The sequence below is a fragment of the Centruroides sculpturatus genome, unplaced genomic scaffold (assembly GCF_000671375.1).
Source record: "Centruroides sculpturatus isolate CEXI.00-Female unplaced genomic scaffold, Cexi_2.0 scaffold993, whole genome shotgun sequence".
In the NCBI taxonomy this organism is placed as follows: Eukaryota; Metazoa; Arthropoda; class Arachnida; order Scorpiones; family Buthidae; genus Centruroides; species Centruroides sculpturatus.
In genome coordinates this window covers 6,843-31,786 of record NW_019385120.1, presented here as the reverse complement: position 1 = coordinate 31,786, position 24,944 = coordinate 6,843, and the positions used below count along the sequence as shown (strand labels likewise).

The window sequence follows — 24,944 nt, the reverse complement described above, 5'->3', positions numbered from 1 at the left end:
GGTAATATAAAAAACATTAAAACAATGCTTTATCAAAATCACGTAATCTTTACAGAATGGAATATCGAATCAGAACTTTAAACAATAACAATCCAATATGTTCTGAAATTTCAGTAATTCTGAGAAATTGTAGAAGATTTTAGTTGGTTTCATTGGAAAAAATTGATTTAATTTGTTTACATGTTAAAACACCGCAACACATTATTTACAATTTATCGAAATATGCAAATTTGTAAACTTAAAAATAAAAATCTGTGAATTAAAATTTTTTTAATTTACAATTCTCAGAAGGAAAAAAAATCCCCCAAAAAAAGGTTGTTTTTAATCAGTTGGGAAATATATATATTTTTTTGTTTATCTTTGTAGAATTTGAATGAGGCAAATTATTTAATTTTTTTAAATTACTGTAATTTCCTTTCTTTTTAAAAAAAAACGAAAAAGAAAAATAAAGCTTACTTCTGAAATGAAAATTTTCCAAATGAAAACTGACCTCATTATTATTTATTTATTTTTACAATAATTCGAAAACAAAAATAAATAGAAACCTCATTCGAGTGAATTATTTTTAAAATTCTAACTATACATTTATTTTAAGCTTAATGAATTAAGCTATACTGTAGACGAATGTTTGACACTCTTAATAAATTATAAAGCATAGACAGATTTATCGACTACCTGAAAATTTATCATCTTTTAAGTTAATATAGACTACAGTAGATGTAAAATAAATCACGAAATGCCTCTGACCTGTCCCGTGATGGTGACAGTGATGTTGGATGACGTCACCCAGCCTCCTCCGGGGTCGGCTATGGTGGTACTGTTGGATTGTATGGGTCTTCCATCCACAACCCAAGATATTTCTGCAGGAGGATTACTCGGATCCGTAATGCACATCATGGTGACGTTATCTGCCGCTTTGGCTTCCTTGGAACCGCTAATAGTGACCTTTGCAGGAGCAACTACATAAAAAAACAAAAACACTGATTTAAATAAAATTTACGTAAAGTTATTTACGTCTTCATATATATTTAAGTGAATATATATTCAAATTTCGCTTTCAGAATCAAATTCAATGACCTAGTTTCGGTTACTTTACAAAATGGTTCTTGGTATAAAAGAATCAAAGTGAAAATATAATACTCGTTTCGTGTTTTAAAAACGTTTACTTTTATGTACCAACCAAAGATTTTTTTCGATTTATTTGGTTTAAGAGTGATTGGTTTATATATAAAAAGCTATTCTTCGAACAAAATAGGTTGCGGCGTCAAACAGATGGTATCGAATTTTAATGTCTTCCTTATCACCTGACTTTTTTTTTATACTCACTAAATTTGCCATTTTGATGTTTACATTATTCATGTGGGATTTTTAGCACGTGGCGATTATTTAAAGCATGGCAAAGGCTAAAGTGTTTGATGCGCTCTCGGTAATTTCCAACGAATTGAAGCACTTAAATATTCCTCAGAATATAAGTGACGGAAAAAACATCGGGAAAGCACGCTAACTCTTGGAGAAACAAAACACGTACCAAACATTCCAGACTGCAAATGCTGGATAAAGTAAACATTGTGACTGAGAAAATCCGTCCCCCGCTTCTCTATCTAACCTTTATTACGAGAAAAGCTAGCAATCAATGAAAGACTCGCGCTGTAAGCTCTGCGGAAAATAAATGGAATTTTCAAAACATTCAGTTCGCGCTGTATCAACTGCATTCGATGCTTCACTTTTCAAACCTTTCCAATTTTATCAAGAAATTCCTTCCGTTCCAATATATACTTTTGTATTCGTTCGAGTAAAACAAATGGAAATTTTTTCCCGGATATCTATAGCTCTGTACAAAAGGATACGCTAGTGGATTAGTAAACATCGAATCGTTTCTTCGAAACTAATAATTTTTCATAATATTATGAATTCTAACCACGATTATTTAAATATATAGACATATGCTATTGGAAAACTTTGCTATTAAAGGTAGATATGGATTAACAAAAGTTTTTCCAATAAAAATAACAATATATATATTTTTTCATCTGATTAAAATTAAACTAACAAAATTCTAAACTTTCTAATTAATGTAGAAAATATAGGCATAAATTTAACGTTGGCATTTAAATAATGGAAGAATTTTTAAGGAAAAATAAAGTAAATTATTCCTAATGTGAATAAATAAATTTACATTTTTTAAAAAATTGTATTTGCAGCGTTTGATTTAATTTTTAATGAAATCTTAAGGAAAAATAAGTAAATTAAAGCAGAGAAAATGTGGTAGAAGGTATCTCCCGCCGCATCCTCATTTACCCCATGCCGCAGTCGATCGAAAGAGGAAACGAATGGACAAAAGTGATAGTGAGTCGATCGTTAGCGAGAGATGCCGAAAGGTAGCAGACAGAAAGGGTACGCTAATGACATCTTTTTTGAATTAACCGATGAACCGTGAATCGTTGCTACAATATTGTAATAAGCAAAAGTTTTCCAATTAGTAAATAATATTAATAAAAACTTATTGTTTACAGAAATAAAGTGTTTCTAAAGACTGAAAGTTTCGTTATTAACACCAGAAAATTCATACACGGCATTGAAATAACAAGTTAATGTATGGTAGTTAAAGGGCTGTAATTCAAACGGGCGACGTTTGAAAATTTTTGCATTCGTAGAGAATATTCAGACTTCGTTTACCACTCATGACTTACAGGTTAAGAGAAGCGAAAGTGTAATGAAACCAGAGCACGTGTTCGAGTTATGTAATTACTTGAGTTACCGGTGACAAGCGAATTGAAAAGGCTCTTAGTATTCAAAGTGTTACATCTGATTAGAATTTGGACGAACCGGCGCTAGTACAATCTTTCTCTTATTCAAATAATACTTAAGAGTAGAGAAAGAAAGTCTACTTGAAAAGAAAAGAAAAATAAACAAGAGGGAGTAAAAATTGATTAACTTACACTGAACTGTAAGTTTTGCCGTAGCCGTCATTGGTTTCGGACTGACGACATTAAAAGCCTCACACTTGTACAAGGCATTATTATCAGATGCATCCACCAATATAGTGATGGTATTGGTTGACTCTCGACCATTGGTTGTGTAACTGAAATCCACCTGTTCTTCGTTCTTATACCATATAAGCTGAGCTAAAGGATTACCGCCTCGGGATGTGCAGGAAAGGGTCAACGTATCTCCCATCCGAATAGTTTCTCCTTCTTGATAACCTTCTATTTCTGGAGGCCCCGGAGGAACTAGCCAAATAATGAATAGAAGATTAAGATTGCTTTTTATTCATCCATTATATACTCCCTTGCCTTATTAATTATTCACTATAAGAAATCAAATACATAAAAGCTACTAAATTTTTATACATTTGTGGTATACATTTATTTAAGAATTTAAGAAATTAATTACGTTCATTACTCCCATAAACTGTATTAGTTTTTCAAATATTACTAATGTAATTAATTAAAGAATCATTAACCCAAACCAAACCATTGTGAATTTTCAATATGTGTATCAACTTACATAAAACACTGAGCTCGACAGAAGTCCTTAATGGCACGGACAGGGCTTGGTGAACGGCTTCGCAAGTGTACACAGCCCCATTGTCATCTGGATTCGGATACAGAGTCATGGTACTAATGGCATTTTGACGATGATCGTCAGCATCTTCGACGCTCACTTCTACGTTATCTGAAAACAAAAAAATAGATGGAATAAACGAAAAAAAATTTGAAGAACCGAATCTCACGTGACCCGAGCATATATCTGCTTTAAAGTCAACGAATAAAAATCGTTACGACGATCCATTGAACCTATTCTAGAAGACAACAGTTAGAATGATGCCAAGAATGATAAAAATAGAGCAATATATCCGAGGAGTTATATATAAATACAGGTTTATTCGATTTCTCCTTTGAACTCTGCTAATTTATGTAAGAATTTTTTGGTGTTATTGCTATAGGATAAAGTTAAATACTGCATATACTGCATTTTTACTATTGTTCTTCCAATAAATCTCATGATATATGATTCAATGTATAAACCAACAACATGAAAAAATAATCTGTATCCTGCATTTCTTTACGATCCATATGAATATTTGATGTTATTTTCGGATTGGACCATTAAATATTTTATACGATTTATTCTATATTCTTTACGATATAATTAAAAGCAAATATTTTTGCTTACAAAAACTTATATCAGCGATTAAACAAAAATCTTGCTGATTTATTCGAACCAATATTCACGGAAGATTAAATCAAAAATTAAATGTTGCGTGTTAAGTATTTAAACAGGGTTCAGCATAAAAATGAACAATTTTTCTTGTTTAAGCTATCGTCATATTCGTTCAATATAATTCAATTCCACGTATCAAACTTTTAAAAAATTCGTAAACAATTACAAAATTTCATTTTTTTATCATAGAAAATATATTTAAAAATTATCAAAGTTATCCATCGCCTTTACATCATCCACGCATAGAAAAACTGAATCATTTTCGATATAGAGTTATGAAAAATTATTGTTTTTTTTATATATTTCTACCGTGAAATGTAAAACGATAAACTTAAAAAAGCTTCGATACAGTAGTTATCCATTTACATCGGTACTCGTGTTTTAGACAGAAAAGTAAAGTGCAATATGTAAATCAACTTAAAGCAAAATAAAAAAAAAAAAAACAGACTTACCTGGGCGTAGTTCGACGTTTTTCCTGTACCATTTGATTTCTGCAGCAGGCTTTCCTCCTCCAACCACACAAGTAAAGGTAAGTGTTTCGGACTCTCTCACCTCCACAGTGCTTCCATTAGGATGTTGCGTTACTGTAATGGTTTTAGGCGGCACTGTTTCCGAGACAAGAAAAAAACAAACAAAATAAAAAAAATTCATCCTCCGGGAATTATGAACTTTATGTGACTAAATGAATGACTTTAATTAACAGCAATGTATGGCTATGACAAATGAACGAGCTAAGTGAGCGTATCGATTTTTCTTCGTCTTTTCTCATCATTTTATAAGAGTCAATTGTCTTGCTTCTTTTAAGTTTTCCTGCTAACCGAGCAAAGAAATGACTCCCATTATGTGAAACCAACGTCGAGACTCATCGTTCTCATTATAATAAATGTTTGGTGTTGTGTGAGTTTGTTCTACCTGATAATAAATTATATCTGTCGGGAATGCTTAGCTTCTAATCCCTATAATTCGCCTTTGTACTCTAAAGGCCCATTGGTTAAAGAAACCGGTGTTGTATTAGCTAGGATACACATCTCTCCAAATCGATTTTTGTATTATTTCTGTACATTAAGCTTATCACTGCTTAGATAAGGACATTTGAGAATTAATGCACTATAACAGAAAGCAAGAGCTTCTCTTTTCTGAACACGACGTGATTTAGCTTTTATATAAACACTCGAAGCGTTATACATTAATTGCTTTCTACTCTATCATTACGATGCCAACATTATAAGAATGAGTTAAGAATATTGTACAACCATTTTTTCTTACTTTTTATCATTAAATTTAGTTAAATCGGTACTTAGACAGAAAATGGATGTAACTTTAACGTATTGAATTTATTTAGAACTCGAACTAAAATTCTAAGCTCTCATCGAATTGAGATCTTTTTTTTTCCCGAAAGTATCCGAGATATCTTTAGACTTCGTCGATAAAGCTACCTTTGTATAAAATTGCCATTAAGACTGTCGCTTTTAACGGGCGATATCAAAATACGGAAATTCTCGAAAGTAGAAAAATCAAAAGATAACATTTCAGAAACGATACGCGTTTACCATCCTTGTCCAAAATTCAAACATTGTATCCTCGGAAAATGCTACACAACGAAACAAGATCTCAGTGTTCCTATTACATAAGTAATGACAGATCTGTCATGGATTGGAAAAGAAAGGAGTGGGTTATCTCGAGAAACAAAAATCCTTATGAAGTAGGGAGGCTTGTATCCACATGCGCTACACTGAAAAGCACTTGTCCGAGAAACAAAAAGACATTCGCATGCTTTATCTGTCACAAGTCATTGACATTCGAACCACGAAATAAAAGAGAGGTGGTTTGAAAGTATCTAAGGAAAAATAAAAAACATTTCATATATTTCTAGAGAATAATTGAGAAAGATGGAAATTCAGTGTTATATCAAAATGATATCGTATTAACACGTGATGCTGACTTATTCTTATTAAATTTCCATGTATTAATCATGATTAATCTTTCTAAACCGGAAATTATGACACTGATTACGAAGATGTGATTAAAATATACTTACGTAATACTGTAACGTGTGCGTCGGCCCTGATGGCTTTGTTGTTCGCTGCTGGACCAACCTGTAAAATAGTAATAAAAAGAAAATATGTAACCAAGAATCAGCAACAGATTCGTATGGCAACGTATTGGAGAACTAATATCGCTCATCTATTAAATGTCAAAGATATATGAGGACTAAAGGAGTTGCAGTTGCGACACAACTCTTACTAAATCCCAAATGTAATTTTAGAAAGGACTCTTGTCGAATTAGGAAAAAATTCTAAATTTAAAACGAAGTGTGCAGTAGCAGTATCGATCATAGTAAAAAATATCTTTAAGGAAAAAGAAAAAGAAGAAAGATATTTAATGTTTTAGTCAATACGAAGACAGAAAGAATCACGAAAAAGAATGGAGCTAGACTTGTACAAAGTAGATTCTACAGCTCGGCCTGATGACTTAAAGACTCGGTTCTGGCCGAAGAAAAAGCTAATGATGCAAAGAAGACCGACTACTCAAACTGACTTTTGAGAACTGCAATCTGTCATAAAATTGAAAGAATGAATATATAGTGAGGAAGTGTGTTTGCTTGTGGACTCTCGGATATTTTTTTTCTCGTGAAGAATGTAAATAAAGAGTAGAACTGTCAGGTGTCGAAAAAGTATTTGGCATTTAGCCGATAGCCCGCTGAACGAAGTGCTTTTCCAGTTTTTCTGTGTTATGATGCCATATTGGATCTATATGCAGCTATCTGTCACCAACAGGGACACCATTATCGTATCCTCTGCCAAACAGCCAAAGAAGCACACAAAAAATTCTTTGTTAAATAAGACAAAAGGCAAATGTTTGTGAAACTAATCGAATTGTATATAAAATGAACACGCGTGATTTAATTTATAGAGATTTTACAATTGATTCGGACGTGTAACTTTTTTATTTGTATTAATTAGTAGGCATTTACTTTAACCGTACTCTATCTATCAATTCTGAGTGTAATAAATTGCGTAAAAACTGTTGGAAATTAAAATGAATCTTTTAAAATGATAAATTACGCTTCATTAATTTAGTGAGTGAGAATTCGATGGAAAAAAAATCAGGAAAAATGATCAGCTGACATCGTGTGTCCGGTCAATTTATAAGAAAATGTTTGGCACGAGTTGACGAAGTAGGCAGAGTTAACATTGTTATTTTCTGATATATGACTCGATGTAACTTGATTATATTAACCGATGTTTCCTTTCAAAAGTTTTTTCAGAGATTTGAGATATCTTAATCATAAATTTTTAATTCGAAATTTTATAGTCGGCCACTGACACGAAATAAATTAAAAATGACATCAAATTATATTTAGAGTGAACGTAATCGGGAAGGAGGCCAAGCAGAGACGTCTTTAAAATATCTTCGATGGAAATAAGAAGTGGATTGTACTGTTTACTTTAAGTGAACTTTCTAATAAAATTTGCAAAATTATGCAGCCAGTGAATGTTGGAAAATTGGGATGAGGCATTTTATGTAAATGTAAGTAGTAAACTGATTATTGTTCTAACTCCTGTCATAGAAGAATTCCTATATCGTTAGCCCATTTTGCAAATCACATATGGAAATTGAGAAAAGAGCATTCAACATTTCCATCACGTCTCTCGTTTCTTTCCAGCTGCAAAAATTATGAAAAGAAAAATGCTAACATGCAAAAGCACTACGCAACTAACTTTTTTTATAAAATATTTTTATCCATATTTACAATTTAGGACAGGACATCATCATTTATTATAAAAACATCATTATAATATTATATCTATCAAATTTCTCTGGATAATTATGAAGGAAAATCATTTGATTATTTAAAATCTTATGTCCAATCAACTCAATACTTTTAATTATATTATTTAAAATAAATAAATAAAAAGAATCTATCTGATATTTTCATTTACAAAAAGAATATAAATCCATCTGAAAATGTTGAAGATAAATTGAAAGAAATTTTACTCCGCTAATTAGGCAAAAGAATTAAAATTTTTTTTCTTCGTTTAATTATTAACTTGATTTATATTAAGTTCTGTTCTTAATTTAGTTTTATTAATTATATTTGTAATGAACTCTCGATATTATATAGATATATCACGAGAAATGTAGGACGTCAAAAGTCTAACTTGGTGACTTCCCATTTAAACAGTCCCATATATTTGGTAGGAGGTCGTTTAGACTGCGATCGAATTAGTGAATGCTACGATATTTCTGACAGAACTGTTACAGTTCAACGATTGTGAGATTGTTATCGGCACAATGAAAAAGAAAGATTTATTTACGGTCTGCTAGATACAGTGCTTTTGGTATTAATTTTATAATTTTTGGATATCTTCGGATCGATCAGAGAAGCTCTAATTGTCAAATTTTGTAAAGAGCTTATTTAAAAACCGTTTAAACATTCCACTTTGCAATTTTCTCTCCGTTTTCGTGATGGCAGAAATAAACTCACCACGAAATAATTTTCAACTATGCTATTTAAATACTTGTCAGTTAGCTAACACGAATCAAGAGAAGAATCGAGATAAGGGGCGAAGATCGCCAAAAGGAAAGAGTAGATCCAGAGGATAATTAGGAGAGAAAAGAAGCAGCGACAGAGAAGCAATCTACCACAATCACGTATCTAAACTTCACTAATGACTTGAGACTATTGTAAACTACTATTCTCTTAAAGGAGGGTCAACTATCAGAGCCGTAGAAGGATGGTTCGTCGCTTGTCTCCAATAAAGAACTCGTGACCAGATATCAGTCTAACTTTTAATTAGTCATCGGCGAGCAAACGAACGAACCGAATTGATCGGGATGTTGGTATCCATCCGGAAATTTCGACTATAAAAGCGGAAAATCTCGCGGGTATCCGTGGCAAATTAAGTTATCGACGGAAAGAAATCAATCCCGTGCAGGCCTGCTCCTGACGTTCCGCTAATTACGATGGGTAAAACAAGTACTTTTTACGTTTTTCTTGTATTTCTGCCCAACTTTTAATTACCGCTGGCAAAAGAGATGGAATATTCACACGTGGGAAGAAAACTTTAATTATTGCTGAAATGTGAAAAAAGTACGTGCAGTACATCTGTCCTATTTCCACAATAAAAAAATATGCTCTCTTGTATTTCCTCAGTTTTGTTTTATCCCACTACACCAAGGTGACTTCAAGTAACAAAATTCTCACATCTCGGCCTGGCATATAAATTTTAATTTTCCTTTCTCTTTAAAGTATATTCATGAAAACAATTTCAAATATACTGCTAATGAAAATACAATTGCAACATCCAATTAACTGTAGAGTTATAAGAGGAAATAATTAATATTTTTTATTATATTTAAAAATTTGTTATAAAATTTTATAATTGAATGTATCGTAGTAGAGATACATTCCTTATTGGAATTAAATAATTAATTTCCCTCTAATTATTTGAGAAAATTTCTCATTAATTTTTACAGATCATTTGTTAAATTAATGTAATTCATGAATAAATCACTTACTCTTGTGGCTAAACATTTTTAAAGATGTATCTTGTTAATTAAGTTTCGGAAGCATTTATTACAGATATTATTTACAGTATAATTCTAGATATTATAAACAATTTTTCCAGACAAAAATGAAAATATAAAAACAGATAATTCTCTCACCTGACATTGATACTCGCCATCGTCGTCTAACTGCGCATTTTCTATCTGCAGATTGTGAACTCCATCCTGAGGATTACCTATCATCTGGTATCTGGGATAACCTGGGATTGAACGGTCGAAACCTGGAAAAATCGATAGATTTTAGTCGACTGGCTTTCTCGCTTATTTTACCACGAAAGAAATATTCAATTATTGAAATATCGAACACTTCGAGAGATATGACTTTGTTATGATGGACTTTTCGCCCGTTTTTCTCTAGTCTTAAAAAAATAAAAAGTTTTTCCCTCTTCTTCGACCAATAGGCTTTTTTATGAGGTAATTATTATATTCATTAAATTAGCTGATGCCGCGAAAAAGTGCAAAGATTTTCTATAAAAATTGTACAACATGATTTACTACTATAAAACTTCCAAAAAGTGCAAAGACGGACACAAACTCGGGTTATTGACCCGTTAGCTCGAGGGTCCAAGGACAACTTTCTGTTCTAGCTACACATTCTGCCAGTTTTTATTCTTTACTAGATGCCTCTTTTTTCCCTCTTCTAGAATCTACTCTGTTTTCTCTTTTTATACAGTTCGTGCAGCACATCTACCGCGCACCTCATTATCTCCTCTCCTAGATAGAAAAGTAAATGCACTCAATTTTCTTCCTCGTGTTCAATAAAATTTTCAAAATTTTGTGTCGCTTTTGTTTCCTCTTTATATCAGTATCTGTAAAAACTATGTAGAACACACACACAAAAAAAATTTTTTTTTCTTTAAAATTTCACGAAAGAAACAACAATAAATTATGCACCGGTATAAAAATTGAACATTTTACTAAAAGGGAAAAGAGAAGAAATGCGATTTTTCATTATAAAATTAATTTATTTTTAAATAAAATTTTATTATTTTTAATAAGATCGAATTCGTATGTAGTAATACACTGACAGTCTCGTGTTTTAACTTAAAAATATTTTTTGCACCTTCAGTTTCCCACGTTATATAAGAAAAATGAAAGCTGCTTTTTAAATATTCTTTTAACTATAAATAAAATTAAAACTGTTATTTTATAATTAACATGTATAGCTTTATAATATTTTTTTATAAAACTAAAAATAAAAGTGTATAATTTTTTATAAAAAGTATCAATCTCTCTGGTGAATTATATAAATAAAAATTAAAAAATTAATTTTTTTTGAATATCTTTGTGTTTATTAAATTATTTAAATTAAATTCTATGTAATAAATTATTTTAAATAATAAATAATAGAAATTTTTAAACCTGAAGAGAAGACAAACTGTAAAAATATAAAAATAAGAGAGAATTTTTTTCCTCTAAAAATACTTGATAAATGGAAATTACTCTTAAGTTTCTTTTACAAAATAAATTATATAATTATTTCATATAATTTATGTAAATTAATGCTTGAAATTAATTCAATTACTTTATATATTCTCTCATTAAGTTAATAAAACCAGTATAATGTAAAAGAATTACTTTTTTTTTTAACTTCGTTGTCAATAAATCAATCAGTATGTTAGAAAAAGAATAATACTATATCATTATTTAATTACTTAAAATAATTTTTTAATATATAATCTTTACTAAATATTCATTTTTTTAAAAAATATTAACTACTACGTCGTATAATTATAATTAAAATTATTATCTAAATAATTTAAAATTCAGATTTAAATTCAAGAAAGATTAATTTGGAATTTTTGACATTTAAAATACGAAAATTCATTAATATATAAAGATAACTATTTATTATATTCTTTACTTTTTTTTTATTTTTACAAGAAAAACGTTCATTATTCACTCTGTATCATAATCGAGTGAATTACTATTAAATTTTCATATAATTATAGAGAAGTGGAAGGAAAATGACGAAGAAACTACCTGTATTTGAGATATTTCGCCGTGAGATTCATTAACTTTCATCAATAAAATAGTGAGATATTGCCTCAGGCAAAACGGCGAAGGAGAGTTCTTGACGATTGTGCTCACAGTTTATTTGCAACAAGTTTATAAAGTACGAAAATGTTTGCCTCAGCACTCACCTCAGCGAATAAAACTGTTCTTTATTAAAACGTATTTAATACTGGAAATCTTAAAGAATCGCCACGACATCGACATTAATGTCCACTTCAGAAAGAAAGGAAATGCGCTGCGAGTTAACGAAGTCGGAATCGTAAGTTAATTTTCGGCTAGAAAAAAAAGTCGTGAAGATTCTTCGAATGGATATAATTATTAAGCATGAAAGCAAACACTTCTTTCGCTCCAGTCAACCCATAATTATAAGTAGAAACGTATGAAAGCTGGTGAGACAAACAAAATCGATGCATTCGCTAGGTTCGGTGGGGCGTGGAAATTACACGCAATCGATAAAGAGCTTCTCTAAAATCTTTTCCAAACAAATTTTACTTTCGGAAACTCTTAATAAATAAGTAATGTCACGCTTGTCGTTTCAAATATTCTGTTGTTTTGTTCTCTGCTAAACAGATTTGAATTGACTCTCTAATTCTTTTATCAACATTACTTCAATGCCCATCGTCTTTGACGTTTTCATATTTATCTTCGACTAATGGAGCTTCATTTTTAAACTCTCTCTCTACTCGACACGTTCTACAATGTTTCAATCAAGATGAAAAGGCAGAAACCAGTGTTTATTTAAATATATATACACAAATATACGAATATGTCTACCTTACAAATTCTATAAGAGATTTTCTATCAGAGTTCAACGATTTTGAATCCCCGAGAATAACTTATTAATTTACGAGAACAATTTCGATTCTGTAACTTATTAATCGAAGTTTATAGTGAATACCTATTTACTGAAGCAACTTTCTGTAAATAGACCTATAAAAGAATTCCATTGCGAGTTCCAGGTGTAAAACTTTTCTTGCAGTTTCTTTATAAACGAATATAACGTTTACTCAACGTAATGAGTGTAATTGGTCTTCTTGTCTTCGATACACTTTTCCCATTATACGGATAATCAACTTGGCAAATCTGTTCATTCTACTTGTTTCTTGCACTTCTCTGGTGTCCTCTTCAATACTCGTCTCGGGGGAAACAGAAACAGGAATGAAGCGAATTGGATAGTCCTCTCTAATTTACACATCACACAGTTCCCGAGTCTCGAGTTACCTGGTCTCGCGGGATGTCCGAGGTTCTAACTGAGTGTATCGTTGGAGAAGCCATCCCATGTCACTTATTGGCTAGCCTTAAGTTTATTTACGACCAGCGAAGTATCTAATCGGAAGGTTTTCTCAGGTTGGTGTCAATGATTTCTTTGATGTATGGCAGCTTCTGTTTTAACAACAAAAGCCCTATGCACGAGATCGGATCCGTCTGGAATTTTAAGGAAGCTTCTCTTTCCAAAGAAGGAAAAGAAAATTTAACCTTTCAGAAACTTGGAGTATTATATAACTCTTTACTGAAGACACTTTTATTTTCTAATAAAAAAAAGATTCGAATGGATACTCTCTTTTTTGAAATAGTTTTATAGAAGTTATAAAAACTTTATTTATAATTTAAGAATAATACAGGCGTTAAAACGAAAATTTGATCGGATGAGAAAGAACTATTACGTAAGTCTTCGGTAATTCCTCTCGAGACGAGTTGATAAATAAAAAAAAGAAGAATCTTTCTAGTTCACTACTGAGAGTTGTAAACACAGCTTTATCGTGAAACGGCAAGTTTTTCTAGTTCTAATTTAGACACACATGGTCAGAGGGAAAAAAACGAGTGAACCGAGATAAGGAAAGACTCTAACAGAAATCTCTGCGTATATCTTAATAGACAGACGCATTAGCTAATGGAGTCTTCATTAAATATCATACTAGAGAGTTTTTAACATTTATAAATCCAGTTTTTTTCCTTCTTCTTCCTCCTTTCTCCACTAAAAACACGTTCGATTCAGTAAAATAATACACTTAATTCCAGCTTTTCACTCTTTCTAATTTATAATTACAGTCCACTGCTTCACTTACTGATATAATAGTGATATTTTTAATGAATGTGTGTTTTCGTTACCTTCCAAACTGAAATGATATGTACGGTTGCATTATGTGGGCTAATATCTACACTGTATATTAGCCTACATGAATTTTAGCAATTTTGATAAGATCGAGATACTTCTAAGCTTTTTTATTAGCCTGCTACGAACAGAATTATCAGAAGGGAGAGAAACTAACGACCATCACAATATTAATAGGGATAATTTTGGATTTCGGTTTTTTTTCTTAGATCGTCCGACTTTATATGTGGAATTTTATTTCACTCTTGGCTAATTTTATCAACTTAATGTTCTCGAGTCGAATGAGATTACTGCAGAACAAAGTAAAAGTCGTTTCTAACTTTTGTCTCCAGCTAGTATTGTTTGGCTTCGTTCTTTATTTCATTTCTTGCAGAAAGTTTCTTTTGAGACTCCTTAGCATTAATGACATCCCTTATTGTTGTACGCGAAGGAGATACTTTAACAGAATTTCGAGGAAACTTTTAACCCGGGAGGTGTTGATTTTCGAAAGTTTCACGTCTCGTGTATAAGCAATTACACAGATAGTCTTTCATCGCAATATTGGATGGTCTGCAGAAAGAATGTTACTTAAAGGTTTGATTAGACTTATTGCATCTCAGATGCGAATTCCGAGAATTCTTCCTCGACTGTTTTCAAAGCAAGGTTATTAATGACAATTGCGCTTTATCATCAAAGGAATGCAAACGAATATTTCTTTAATCTTAAAACTCGGCATTTACTATTAATTTTATAAGTCCAAATATGAAAAGATATTCCAAAAAACGCAAATTTATTCACGAGATACGAGTCAAACGTTTTAACTCCTCTACCTTAATTAAAACAGTATTTTTTTTTTCTTTTATAAAATAATTAAGTAAGCCATGAGATAAGTGACCTCGATATAATTTATTTTAAAACGAAATTTATTGCAGAAATGAACAGGACACGATAATTTCACACCAAGAAATCTTATCGAATCCTGAATTGGAAAACTTTCTCTATATTATTAATATTAGGAACGGAGCCTAGAGATCATCATTGTGACGTTCTCGTTTCACCAGATAGAGCATGACCTATTTCGAATAAGCCTTCCTTTCAGTATGGCCAGTCATGACTGCGAATACACATTGTTGAGAATTTTGGCAATTCTGACCGTCACTGATGAGTCTTCGCGTTTATCTAGTTGGCGATAAAATAAACGAGGAAAGTTAAAGTTTAAAATGTTTTATCTGAGCTTCTTTTATTTATTATTATAAGCAGATACGAAGACAGTTTGCCAGGATGACTGTCCTATATCTCGTCCTTTATTTAAGCAAAAAAAAAAAAAAGAAAGAATATTCTTCTTACAAAGAGAGATTTGTTCGTCAGCGTTGCTTCAGATTTTTAACTCGTTTTAATTAAATAATATTTCCGCTTCTTATCAAATACAAAATGTAAAATATATCTCCTATATAAAAAGAACCTTGCTCTTATATTTCGAAATTCGAATTATAACCGCAGATGAAATTAAATGCCATATACACTAGATAGTCTGGAGGACATAGACACGAAGATATAACTTTATCTTTCTTTATAACCTAAAAAATAAAATAAATATGAAATCCAAAGTCTAAAATTAAATCTTTCTCGTTAATGGGGAGGGAACCTCGTGGTACCAAAATTGGTAGTGCCAAGGTCTTTCGATAGGTGTCGCCAAAATCGTATCGTCTTTCCTAAACAACTGGACTTTAGTATATGTATATACACACACAAGTTCTTATTAAAGCCAGATGTTAAATTTCTTCCATTTGACGGAATAATAAAATTGAGCCAATTTTTGTTATTCGATTCCTTTGCCAGTATACGATGAAAATAAAGATAGATAAACCAATCGATTTCTGGTATACCATCTTCAGACGATAAGTCTCCAGAGATAAATTTTATTGTCTCTTATCGTATATTTTCGATATTTAAACTTATTATTATTGTAATAAGAGTCTAACATATTTAGATGATTCGACTTCTTGTGATAAAGTTGCCCGAAAACAAAATCATAGTTACCTGCCATTTTTATCTTGCAAGTATTCAATTACATCCATGGCTATCTTATGTTTACCGCTTCGGTACCGATAGAGATTTCTATCCCTAGCCACCAGAGTTTCGGATGACAAATGTTTACTTTTGTTTCGCTTCTACTCTACTTTCCTATCTAGCATTTTTCTTTTTAACTTTTCTAGCAATTAAGATTGATGTAACTGGAAAAAAATCGTTGGCTTAAAGAATTATCTTTTCACTAACTAATGGTAAATATCTTAGTATTTCTTTTTTTTTCTTTTTATTTTATTTTTTCTTATGACAAAACACTAAGATTCCTTCATAAAAACTAATATTTTCTTATATATTTTAGTTTCGAATAGAAGTGTATTCGCTTCTCCATAATGTTTACACGTTCAGAACATAAACTAAGAAGTTTTTTTTCAAGTTGTCGACTTTAAACAAACTATTTTCGGGTTGCCAAGTAGGTTATTTAATGATACAGATTTATGATATTTACATCTAGATTTCGAGTTGTTTCCAGGAATGTTGTAAATATTGTAGCATTTAGCATGGGTAAATGCAACCTTCCACGATGTGAAAATAGTAAATCGTAATTAGTTTCAAATCTCTTAGATACTTCGATGGTTTTCATTTAAATGAGATACAAAATAGCATCGTCCTTGTGTATTTTAACTCCGGAATCGATTCTAGAGATTAGGATAGAAGTATCATGCTATCTGCTTGTATCCAATGCGGGCAAAGAAAAAATAGATTAGAAATATTGATTTACTGTAATAGTATTCTTCGAAATACGGTACAAGTGGTTGTTTGCTTCGATATAGTCTGTGTTTATTTTCTAAAAATAACATATCACACGAAGGCAACATTTCAAAGATGACGCTAATTTGACTATCTATTGGTTTCAATAGAGTCAATTTTTCTATATAAACAATTTACTTATTAGGAACACAAATGATAAATATACTTTCTATGATTTGTTTTCTAGTAAACAAATTCGAGTTTTGGGAAGAAATGGAAAAGTTTGCTTCAATATCTATTTTCGGTAAAAGAAAAAAAAAAAGAAATGGTAAAAAATTTCTTTCGAACTGCCGAAAAACAGCTGTAGGTGAGTCAAGGTGCACTTTGATGTCAGATGACAAGAAAAACGAATTTCCACGATAAAAGAGGACAAGACCACATCCAAATGTTCTGTTGAAAATACCATACACAACATATGAATTTTATAAGGGTGAAGCCATCTTTTTAAACAAATTTCAATATATGGAAATTGAAAGCATTAAGCCAATAGAATAAAAAACACGGAAAATAAGAGAATAACTGAAACGTTATTGATTTAAAAAGTTGTTAAAGTTGCAAGCATAGTTCGCTTCCAGGCAAAAAAAAACTCTAACTTATACTTTCTGCATGTTGGTCTTAGAATCTCGATTATAGTACGTATATACCTCATGGCTACTATTTTATTTTGGTTGATGGAACATTTTGAAATCTTCAAAGTTTAATATGTCTTATCGAAGCTTCCATGCTAAACATGAAGGATTTTAGCTATTTAGTAATTTTGTTTCTTATTCATCGAAGGAGATATTGAGAATTCAAGAATTTATAAATTTTCTGTAAATAAAATAGTAATGATTTTATAAAGAAATATTCTATTTCAATTGAATCAATTAGTTTTCACTAGAGCTCGTTAGACATTAAATTAGCTTTCTTGAACAGACAGGGACAATACAAGGATTTTCCTATATATTCAAAATAAAATTGTTCTTGATTTTTCACATTTCTCAAGAACTTTATAAAACTTTCAATATTCCTCATAGTAAAACAGTATAAAAAATGAAAGAATGATATAAAGATAGGCTATATAGAATGGAAGTATTAAAAAATTATTAAATCGAAGTAATTTCGTAACTTCGGGGGCCCGAGTAAAAGGTGATTCGTCTCCACTGACTCATACAGTAGGGCCATGTGTTAACCATCTGGAGTTAGTGAGAGACAAGCTATTTATACCCAGTGACCCCTCACACAGCACGTGCTGCCACAGTTATAGGACCACCCGAAGACCTTATATCGCAGGAGAAAAGCAGTTTTCCTATTTGTGTAAATGACCATTTCATGATATATTGAACGACTTAGTACTTTACACGACCCAATAAAATTGGAAGCATCTAAGTCCAGAGCTAACGATTATGATGGAACGTGTATCAAAACTTCCAAAATATCTCGGCAAATGGAATTCTGAAATATGGGATCATTATTGTGAATGTATGATCCATTCAATTTATCAACTGTTTAACTTTTCGTCCCGCTTTAGATCAACGGAGCAATGAAATCTAAAGAAGATACTTTATTTTTTTTCTTAAATAGGAATCTAAATTAGCTTTTTCTTTTCATTATTGCCTTGATTATTGCTTTAAATATACAATTTTGACCAAAACATTTTCTAAAATTGTATAATGTTCTTAGTAATACTTAATGGTATTACCGGCTTTCATTTTATTGTTTTCCTAAACTTATTTAGAAGATTGGCTTTTCATTTAAAGAAATGTTATCTACCTCTGCCTTAGAAGAGTTCACTTTAACATTTTTATGTAAAATAACCAATATTAATCGAATTTAAGTTGATAAACTATAACCAAGCATTCTAATCAAGATTCTTTGCATTTAGATTCAAAACTTATAATAATAATAAACGAAATTCATAACGTTTAGATAATATAGAATTATGCTTTGAGAATATTCATTATTTGAGATATATATTCTCGTTTGATTAGTTACAATATATTTAATCGATACTTATTAGTAGGAGAGAGAAACTGTATCAATCGATAATTAATATATAAGTGCATCATCTACTATATAATTAACATTTAAAAGTATTAATTAATTTTTAAAAAGTTAGCATAAATACAGTATTTATTTTAGTTTTATAATAAACTATTCATTTTAATTCATGAAAAATACAGATATAATTTTTTAATTATGTTTAATTTTAATTAATTTCTTCTTTTTGTGATAATTAAAATTTAAACCGAATTTTGATAAATGACTAAATAATGAACTTGTCCTTTAAAGAAATATATTACAATAAGAATGGATGCACAATGAAAACGGAAGTAAGCTCTATATTCTGTGCGGAAAATCCGCTAACAGAATAATTCACAATTTACGTAAATATGATAAACAAGGAGACACTTTTGGAAATCTGGGTCAGGTCATTCGTCGCCTAGTCACTGCACGAATATTTGTCCTTCTATTCATTAGCACAGAGAACCGAGAATCGATATCGCTCATTAACGAAAGCATTCATAAATGCAGAAAACTGGATATAAATACATCAGAGTTGGCGTTTTACTTGTTTCAATCTCGAAGATGTAAAAAAAAAAGGCAATATTTAAAATTCGTTTGTTTTAGAAGAACAAACTCTTCGATGATTAGCTGAATATTTTATATTATTTTAAAAAAAAAAGGTAAAATTGATCAATTCTGTTCGTTAAGAAAAAAAAAACTTCGTTTTTTACTCCAAGATTTGTTTTTTTTTTTAAGATAAAAGTTGTATGAATTAAAGTTGTTTATCTGTGCGCGTTACCGATTGGTTGTCGAAGAAAAAGGTAGATGTTTTAATTGAAGATTGTATTGTATTTTGTGATAGTAAGAGCTTTCGAATGTGTGATCTAAACATAGTGTTTACAAAGACAGAACTCTCCAACACTCTGATGTAATTTAAGTGTCAAAGATGAGAGAGATAAATCAATCGTTTTAAGATGCCGTTGACCTCCTATCGAAAAGAGATTCTCTAAGTCAATACAAAACAACTTTTTCCCCTTTTTTTCAAAAAAAAAACAGAAATAAAAAAATATTACATTTTTCTCTATTGACAACTATAGATTTACAGTGATTTTACAGGATAAGAAAATTGACAATTTCAAGGATAAAAATATTAGTTTAAATAAAACGAATTTTTTTTTTAGAAAAAATAAACTTATTCCGTTACAGTTTAATATTAGTTTTAAAAAGTAAGTGTAAGTAGCAATCGATGGATACAAATGATCCCATTAGAGAATGTAATAAAGGTTCCCTACGAGGTAACTTCTGTGAAACAGTCTCTTTAACTCGGGTTTCAAAATTCTGTAAAATCAGCACTTTATAAAAGTTTATAACAAAATCAGTTCTTTAAGGGAGTCAATTTTTAGATTAAACTAGTGTTTGTGTAACATCAGTCTGCCGGGTTGTGAAAACATGACTGCCATACTGATCGACTGGATCTAAAAGAATCAAAAAAGCCATGTCTGCACTTCTAATGCGAGGTCGAGAGTATTATAAAGTATATAAAGGTACATTTGCTGCAATCTAGCTTCATCTGATGGATGAAGTTGGTCAGTGAATGTCACAGGGTCGTTGCTCGAAACAGTTTAAGTGGTTTTTCACTTCATCAATCACAGAAATTCAAGAAACAGCTTTCCCCTCACCTATGCAGCCAGATACAACAGACAAAGTCGAGCACGATCTGCAAGACGATCGATTTTGTCCCCAAAAAGATAGTCTACTTGTAATTCCTTCATCACTTGGGCTTTGATAATTTCTGATTTATCCAAGAGAGAAAAGTGAGTTGTAGCAGTATTTTTAATAACTATTTTTAAGCATTTAAGGCATTTTGTATGTAATAATCTTATAGCATTTAGTAAATTGGCTCAAATTCATTTTCTCATTTTAGAAATGAATAGTACGACAGAGATTGTTACCTATCCTAAGGATGCTTTTTATTAAAATACTTCATTTTTTATGATTAAAAAATAAAAGTTATTCAAACAAATTTTTAAAAAATGACTCGCTTATTTAAAAATTACAAGAATGTTTTTCATCAAAAATATTACAATAAAGATAATTAACACGCTCCAACTAGAACGATGCATCCAATCGAACTTTCACAGATTTTTTAGGCTAAATTTTTTATAAACTACACGAAAATAAAATTCGATTATTAACTTTTTTTATATGAAAGAAGTGAAAAAAGTTTAGTTACAAATTTTAAAAACTACTGGATGATGTTTTATTAGTTCGCAGCATCCAAATTTTATCTGATATTTAACCATATTTTGAACACATAATGAAAGACTTAATAGCAGTACTTTTTATAATGTTCGACTAAAAAAAAAAAAAAATGTTTTTAAATTTCATCGAACTTTTTTCTATCGCGTGCATATATTTAATTTTTAATAGCATCCCTTCTTTTGATACTTGAAATATGAAGCTACAAGTGCAGTCGCGGTGATCCAAGACTGACCCTATATCGGGTTTTTTCACCTGTCGTTTATCTTTACCAGTTCCGCTCGGCTAAATACGATGACGGATGAATGAGTTCCTCTACGAAAACAAAGTTCAAAGCTGTTTAAAATCCGTCTTCTACTCCTCCATATTTCGTCACAAGTTTAGATAGCGTACATCGTTAAAAATGATGTAGAAGAGTAACGAGCTAGAAAAGTAAGCTGCCCCGCTAAGTTTCCGAGCTATGCGGAGAAGCACAACTTCTATAGCAACTCCTCTTCCAATATTTGACGTTGTCGTTGACAGGATAAGAAGAAGAATAAAGTAATTAAATTAAAAACATGACGTAAATAAAAATCTAAACTTCCATTTTCATTTTAAATGCATTCGTCGTATTAAAATTCAGTTTAAAAATATATTTATAAAATATCCACGTATTTGACAAAAATATGAAAACATTTTTAAAAGAATAAATGTTATTATATTCTTACTTTATGATATTTATTCTAGGTTAGATCTCTTTTAATGGGAAACCGCATTCAGAAAAAGATAGTTTTCGAAGGTGGTGGGTGAAATTTTTTTTTTTTTTTTTTAAGTGAAGTGGCTACGATGCACTTAAGGAGAGACGTTGGAAGATAACGAAAAAGAATGGGAATAAATATATTGTGGAAGGAAAGGAAAATCCTCTGCCGGTTGTGGAAAATCGTCAGTAATGCTGACTGCACAAAGTCAGGAGTTTGCTAACTCCCCAGGAAATTTGATTGTCACGGTTAACAATGGCTGAAGCGGAGTAGCTGATACTGTCCGGCCGTCTTTTGTATCCTCTCTTCTGATACTTTTCTCTCGGTTGGAGTCAGACCTCGACAACAATGGCTGTCGCTAACTCTTTTGCCATAGATTAACTCTTTTAAAATTGCCTGATTGTTAGAAAATCGATTCCATCTATTTATATATTAAAAAAAAAATTCCGACTGGACCGTGATTCGTTGGAAATTATAAATAGCGATCGAAATTTCGCAGAGAGAAGTAACGTTTAAAAACGTATTGGAGCTTTTCAGGCATTTTATTATCGTGTAGATTCATTCCCTGAACGATAAATGGGCGGAAAGAGCTATATTTATCCGCTTAATTAAAAAGAATGAAGAACGAATGATGAAGAGAACGACCGTCTACATTAGAAAAGACTGTCTCTTACCCAGAACAAATCCGTCTTTACTCCATTGCACAGCCCCAGCTTGGTTTTCCACTTCACAGGGGAGGATCAGCGTGTGGTCCTCGATCACATTCGTGTTCTGTGGCTTCGTCCGGAAAAACTGCTGATCTCCAAAAACTGTCAAAAATCGTGGTTAAAGATTAATATCTGAGTTACCTAAATAAATATCATTTTTAAATAATAATAATGATTATTATTATTAATGTAATTTTATTATAAATCTCTTATTTTCAACTANTAGGAAAGAAACAATATTTTATTCCAGTTGTGTTAAACCACAGGGCCATTGCACTAAGGTCGAGAGGGATGGAAAAAAGATAAAGGAGGAGAAAAGAAAAAGAAAAGCCTGCCTTGGATGACATCCAAACGGTTTATAAATGACTTGATAAATGTAAGCCAGCGAACGAGACTCGAAGTCACAGAACAGCTCTTTTGTAGTAAAGCCGACAGATGCGGGGGTAGTTATTCGACAATAACACGGGTATCGGCAGCAATTTTAATTTTTGCACCAAAACATGGATAAGATTTACGAGGTTGGCAACCGTAAAATACAACAGTTTTAATTCGTTTTCGTTAATTACATTCTAAATTTTCATTGTTAAATGCAAAACTTAAATGTTGGAATTTCGAGTAATAAATTTCGATATTAAAGTAAAAGATATCGAAACTTTTAATAAATTATTAGAACGAAAGAAAGGTATATAGGCTATATATATATATTTATTTATATATAGACAATGCTCGCTGTACAACAATATATATATATATATATTTAGGAATCAGAAACTAATCCGATATTTACGAGAGAACAATCTAGAGTATTACCCAAAGGCAAAATCTTTTTATTGCACGGCTATGTACAATATCATTTGATATCATCCCACTTTCTCCAGACTACCGATGGCATCCAGTACTTCTTATACCATACTATCCATCTTTCTAGGCTTTTTTCAGGAAGCATTTACACTTTAGAGTAGTTTGAAAAAAAAAACTGCGGAATAATCCCCTAGGATTTGACGTTCGTTCCTAATGAAGTAGAGAATCTTTCGTCGTACTAAAAGATAACTTTCGTTCTTATTGAAACATTCAATATCTCTCTTCCACCCACTCGATATTAAAATTTGTAGAAACTCGATTTCGTATATAGCTAAATGCAAAATCATCGACGTATAAACTAATGCTAACGATTTATTTATATGTACGAACGAAAAATATTTCTGAAATATCTTTAAATATATTTGTTGCATACGTAAAATTGAATAATGAAACGATTTATAACAGTGTTTAAATTTTAATTACTTAATGGAAGCGTCTTATTAAGATTCATTTATAAGAATTTTTAATATTTTATGCCATACTTTTGTCGTCAAGCAATTCTTCAGATTGTTTACGAAGTATTTAACAGGAAGGAAGGAGAAAGACATCGCATTTATCATGGAAATATTGGCTAAAGTTTGTATTAAAACACTCTGTTATAAACTGTTTACTCTTTTGTCGTCAAAGAAATATGGTTCGAATAAAAATAAATGCTGAAACGTTTAAACGTCTGAAACCTTTACTACCGATAACATAAAAATTCTCGTTCTATCTTTATATGAAGTCCTGTCTACATGAATAGGATGCAATAGCTACAAAGATGTGGATGAGAGGATACTCGATTTACATTTTTTTTTCTTTCTTTTTTTATAAAACAGGTTTATGTATCTATTCTAACTCAGTTCGGATTTAAACAGTTTTATCAAACAGAAAAAAGGAAAAAAAATCATTATTGTGATTTGAAAGGAAAGAACTGGAAAGAGTTAGTCTGGTTGATTGGAAGTTGCATTTTCAGTAGACTATTTCCAGGAAAACACAGTTTACGTTAGGTGGAAAGGTAATATCGATTCGGCTAGAAAGAAATGAGTTCTATTCGTTGTGTGAAAACCAAACCAAGAATGTTCTAGACACTTCTTTCCCTACTTTAACAACTTTGAAATTTTATACGCCTTCAAGTTTGCAAAAATAAACAATTCTTTTAAGAGTGACACCATAGGATCCATCTTGGCAAACATATTTACTCGCTTTAATCAGTTTTTTCGAGAAGGTTTCTAGGATACGGTGTATAAAATTCCACAAGCAATTCTCCACCATCACGAGCGATAGTTACAGATATATAACAAAAATACATTCCTTCATTCAAAATTACCATCGTAAAAGTATTTTTTTTTCTATTGAATAAAATTAAAACAATTGAAAACATTCAAAGAAATAAAAACTACTAATTTTGAATTTAAGTATTTTTAAATAATTTTTTTAAAAAATGGAAAATTTAGAAGGTGAATTATTTAATTCCATTATAAATAATTATCGTCATCCTGAATTCTTTCCGAGATTTTACGAATATATTATTATTTTCCAGTATAATATCTCAACATTAGCCGAGAGAATTATAATGTCATAGGAAATATGATGATAAATTATCACCGATGGGTGCATCATCATCATATTGCGAAGCTAATGAGACTTTATTATCCTTTATCCTAACGAGTGTTC

The 24,944-nt window shown here is 30.9% G+C and overlaps 1 protein-coding gene across 2 annotated transcripts in view; it reads right to left on the bottom strand.

Annotated features, from left to right (window-relative positions):
• The window catches only part of LOC111635045 (nephrin-like), a 47,263-nt gene extending 24,739 nt beyond the window's left edge, over positions 1–22,524 (bottom strand). For both annotated transcript variants that reach the window (XM_023379893.1, XM_023379894.1), the window contains exons 1-7: positions 22,395–22,524; positions 9,895–10,016; positions 6,263–6,320; positions 4,677–4,829; positions 3,508–3,675; positions 2,940–3,230; positions 748–959 (exon numbers count right to left, since the gene is read on the bottom strand). In XM_023379893.1, coding sequence (XP_023235661.1) covers positions 748–959; positions 2,940–3,230; positions 3,508–3,675; positions 4,677–4,829; positions 6,263–6,320; positions 9,895–9,978 — 966 coding nt within the window. In that variant the 5' untranslated portion in view covers positions 9,979–10,016; positions 22,395–22,524. The remainder of the gene's footprint in view (positions 1–747; positions 960–2,939; positions 3,231–3,507; positions 3,676–4,676; positions 4,830–6,262; positions 6,321–9,894; positions 10,017–22,394) is intronic.
• Between the last annotated feature and the right edge of the window lie 2,420 nt (positions 22,525–24,944).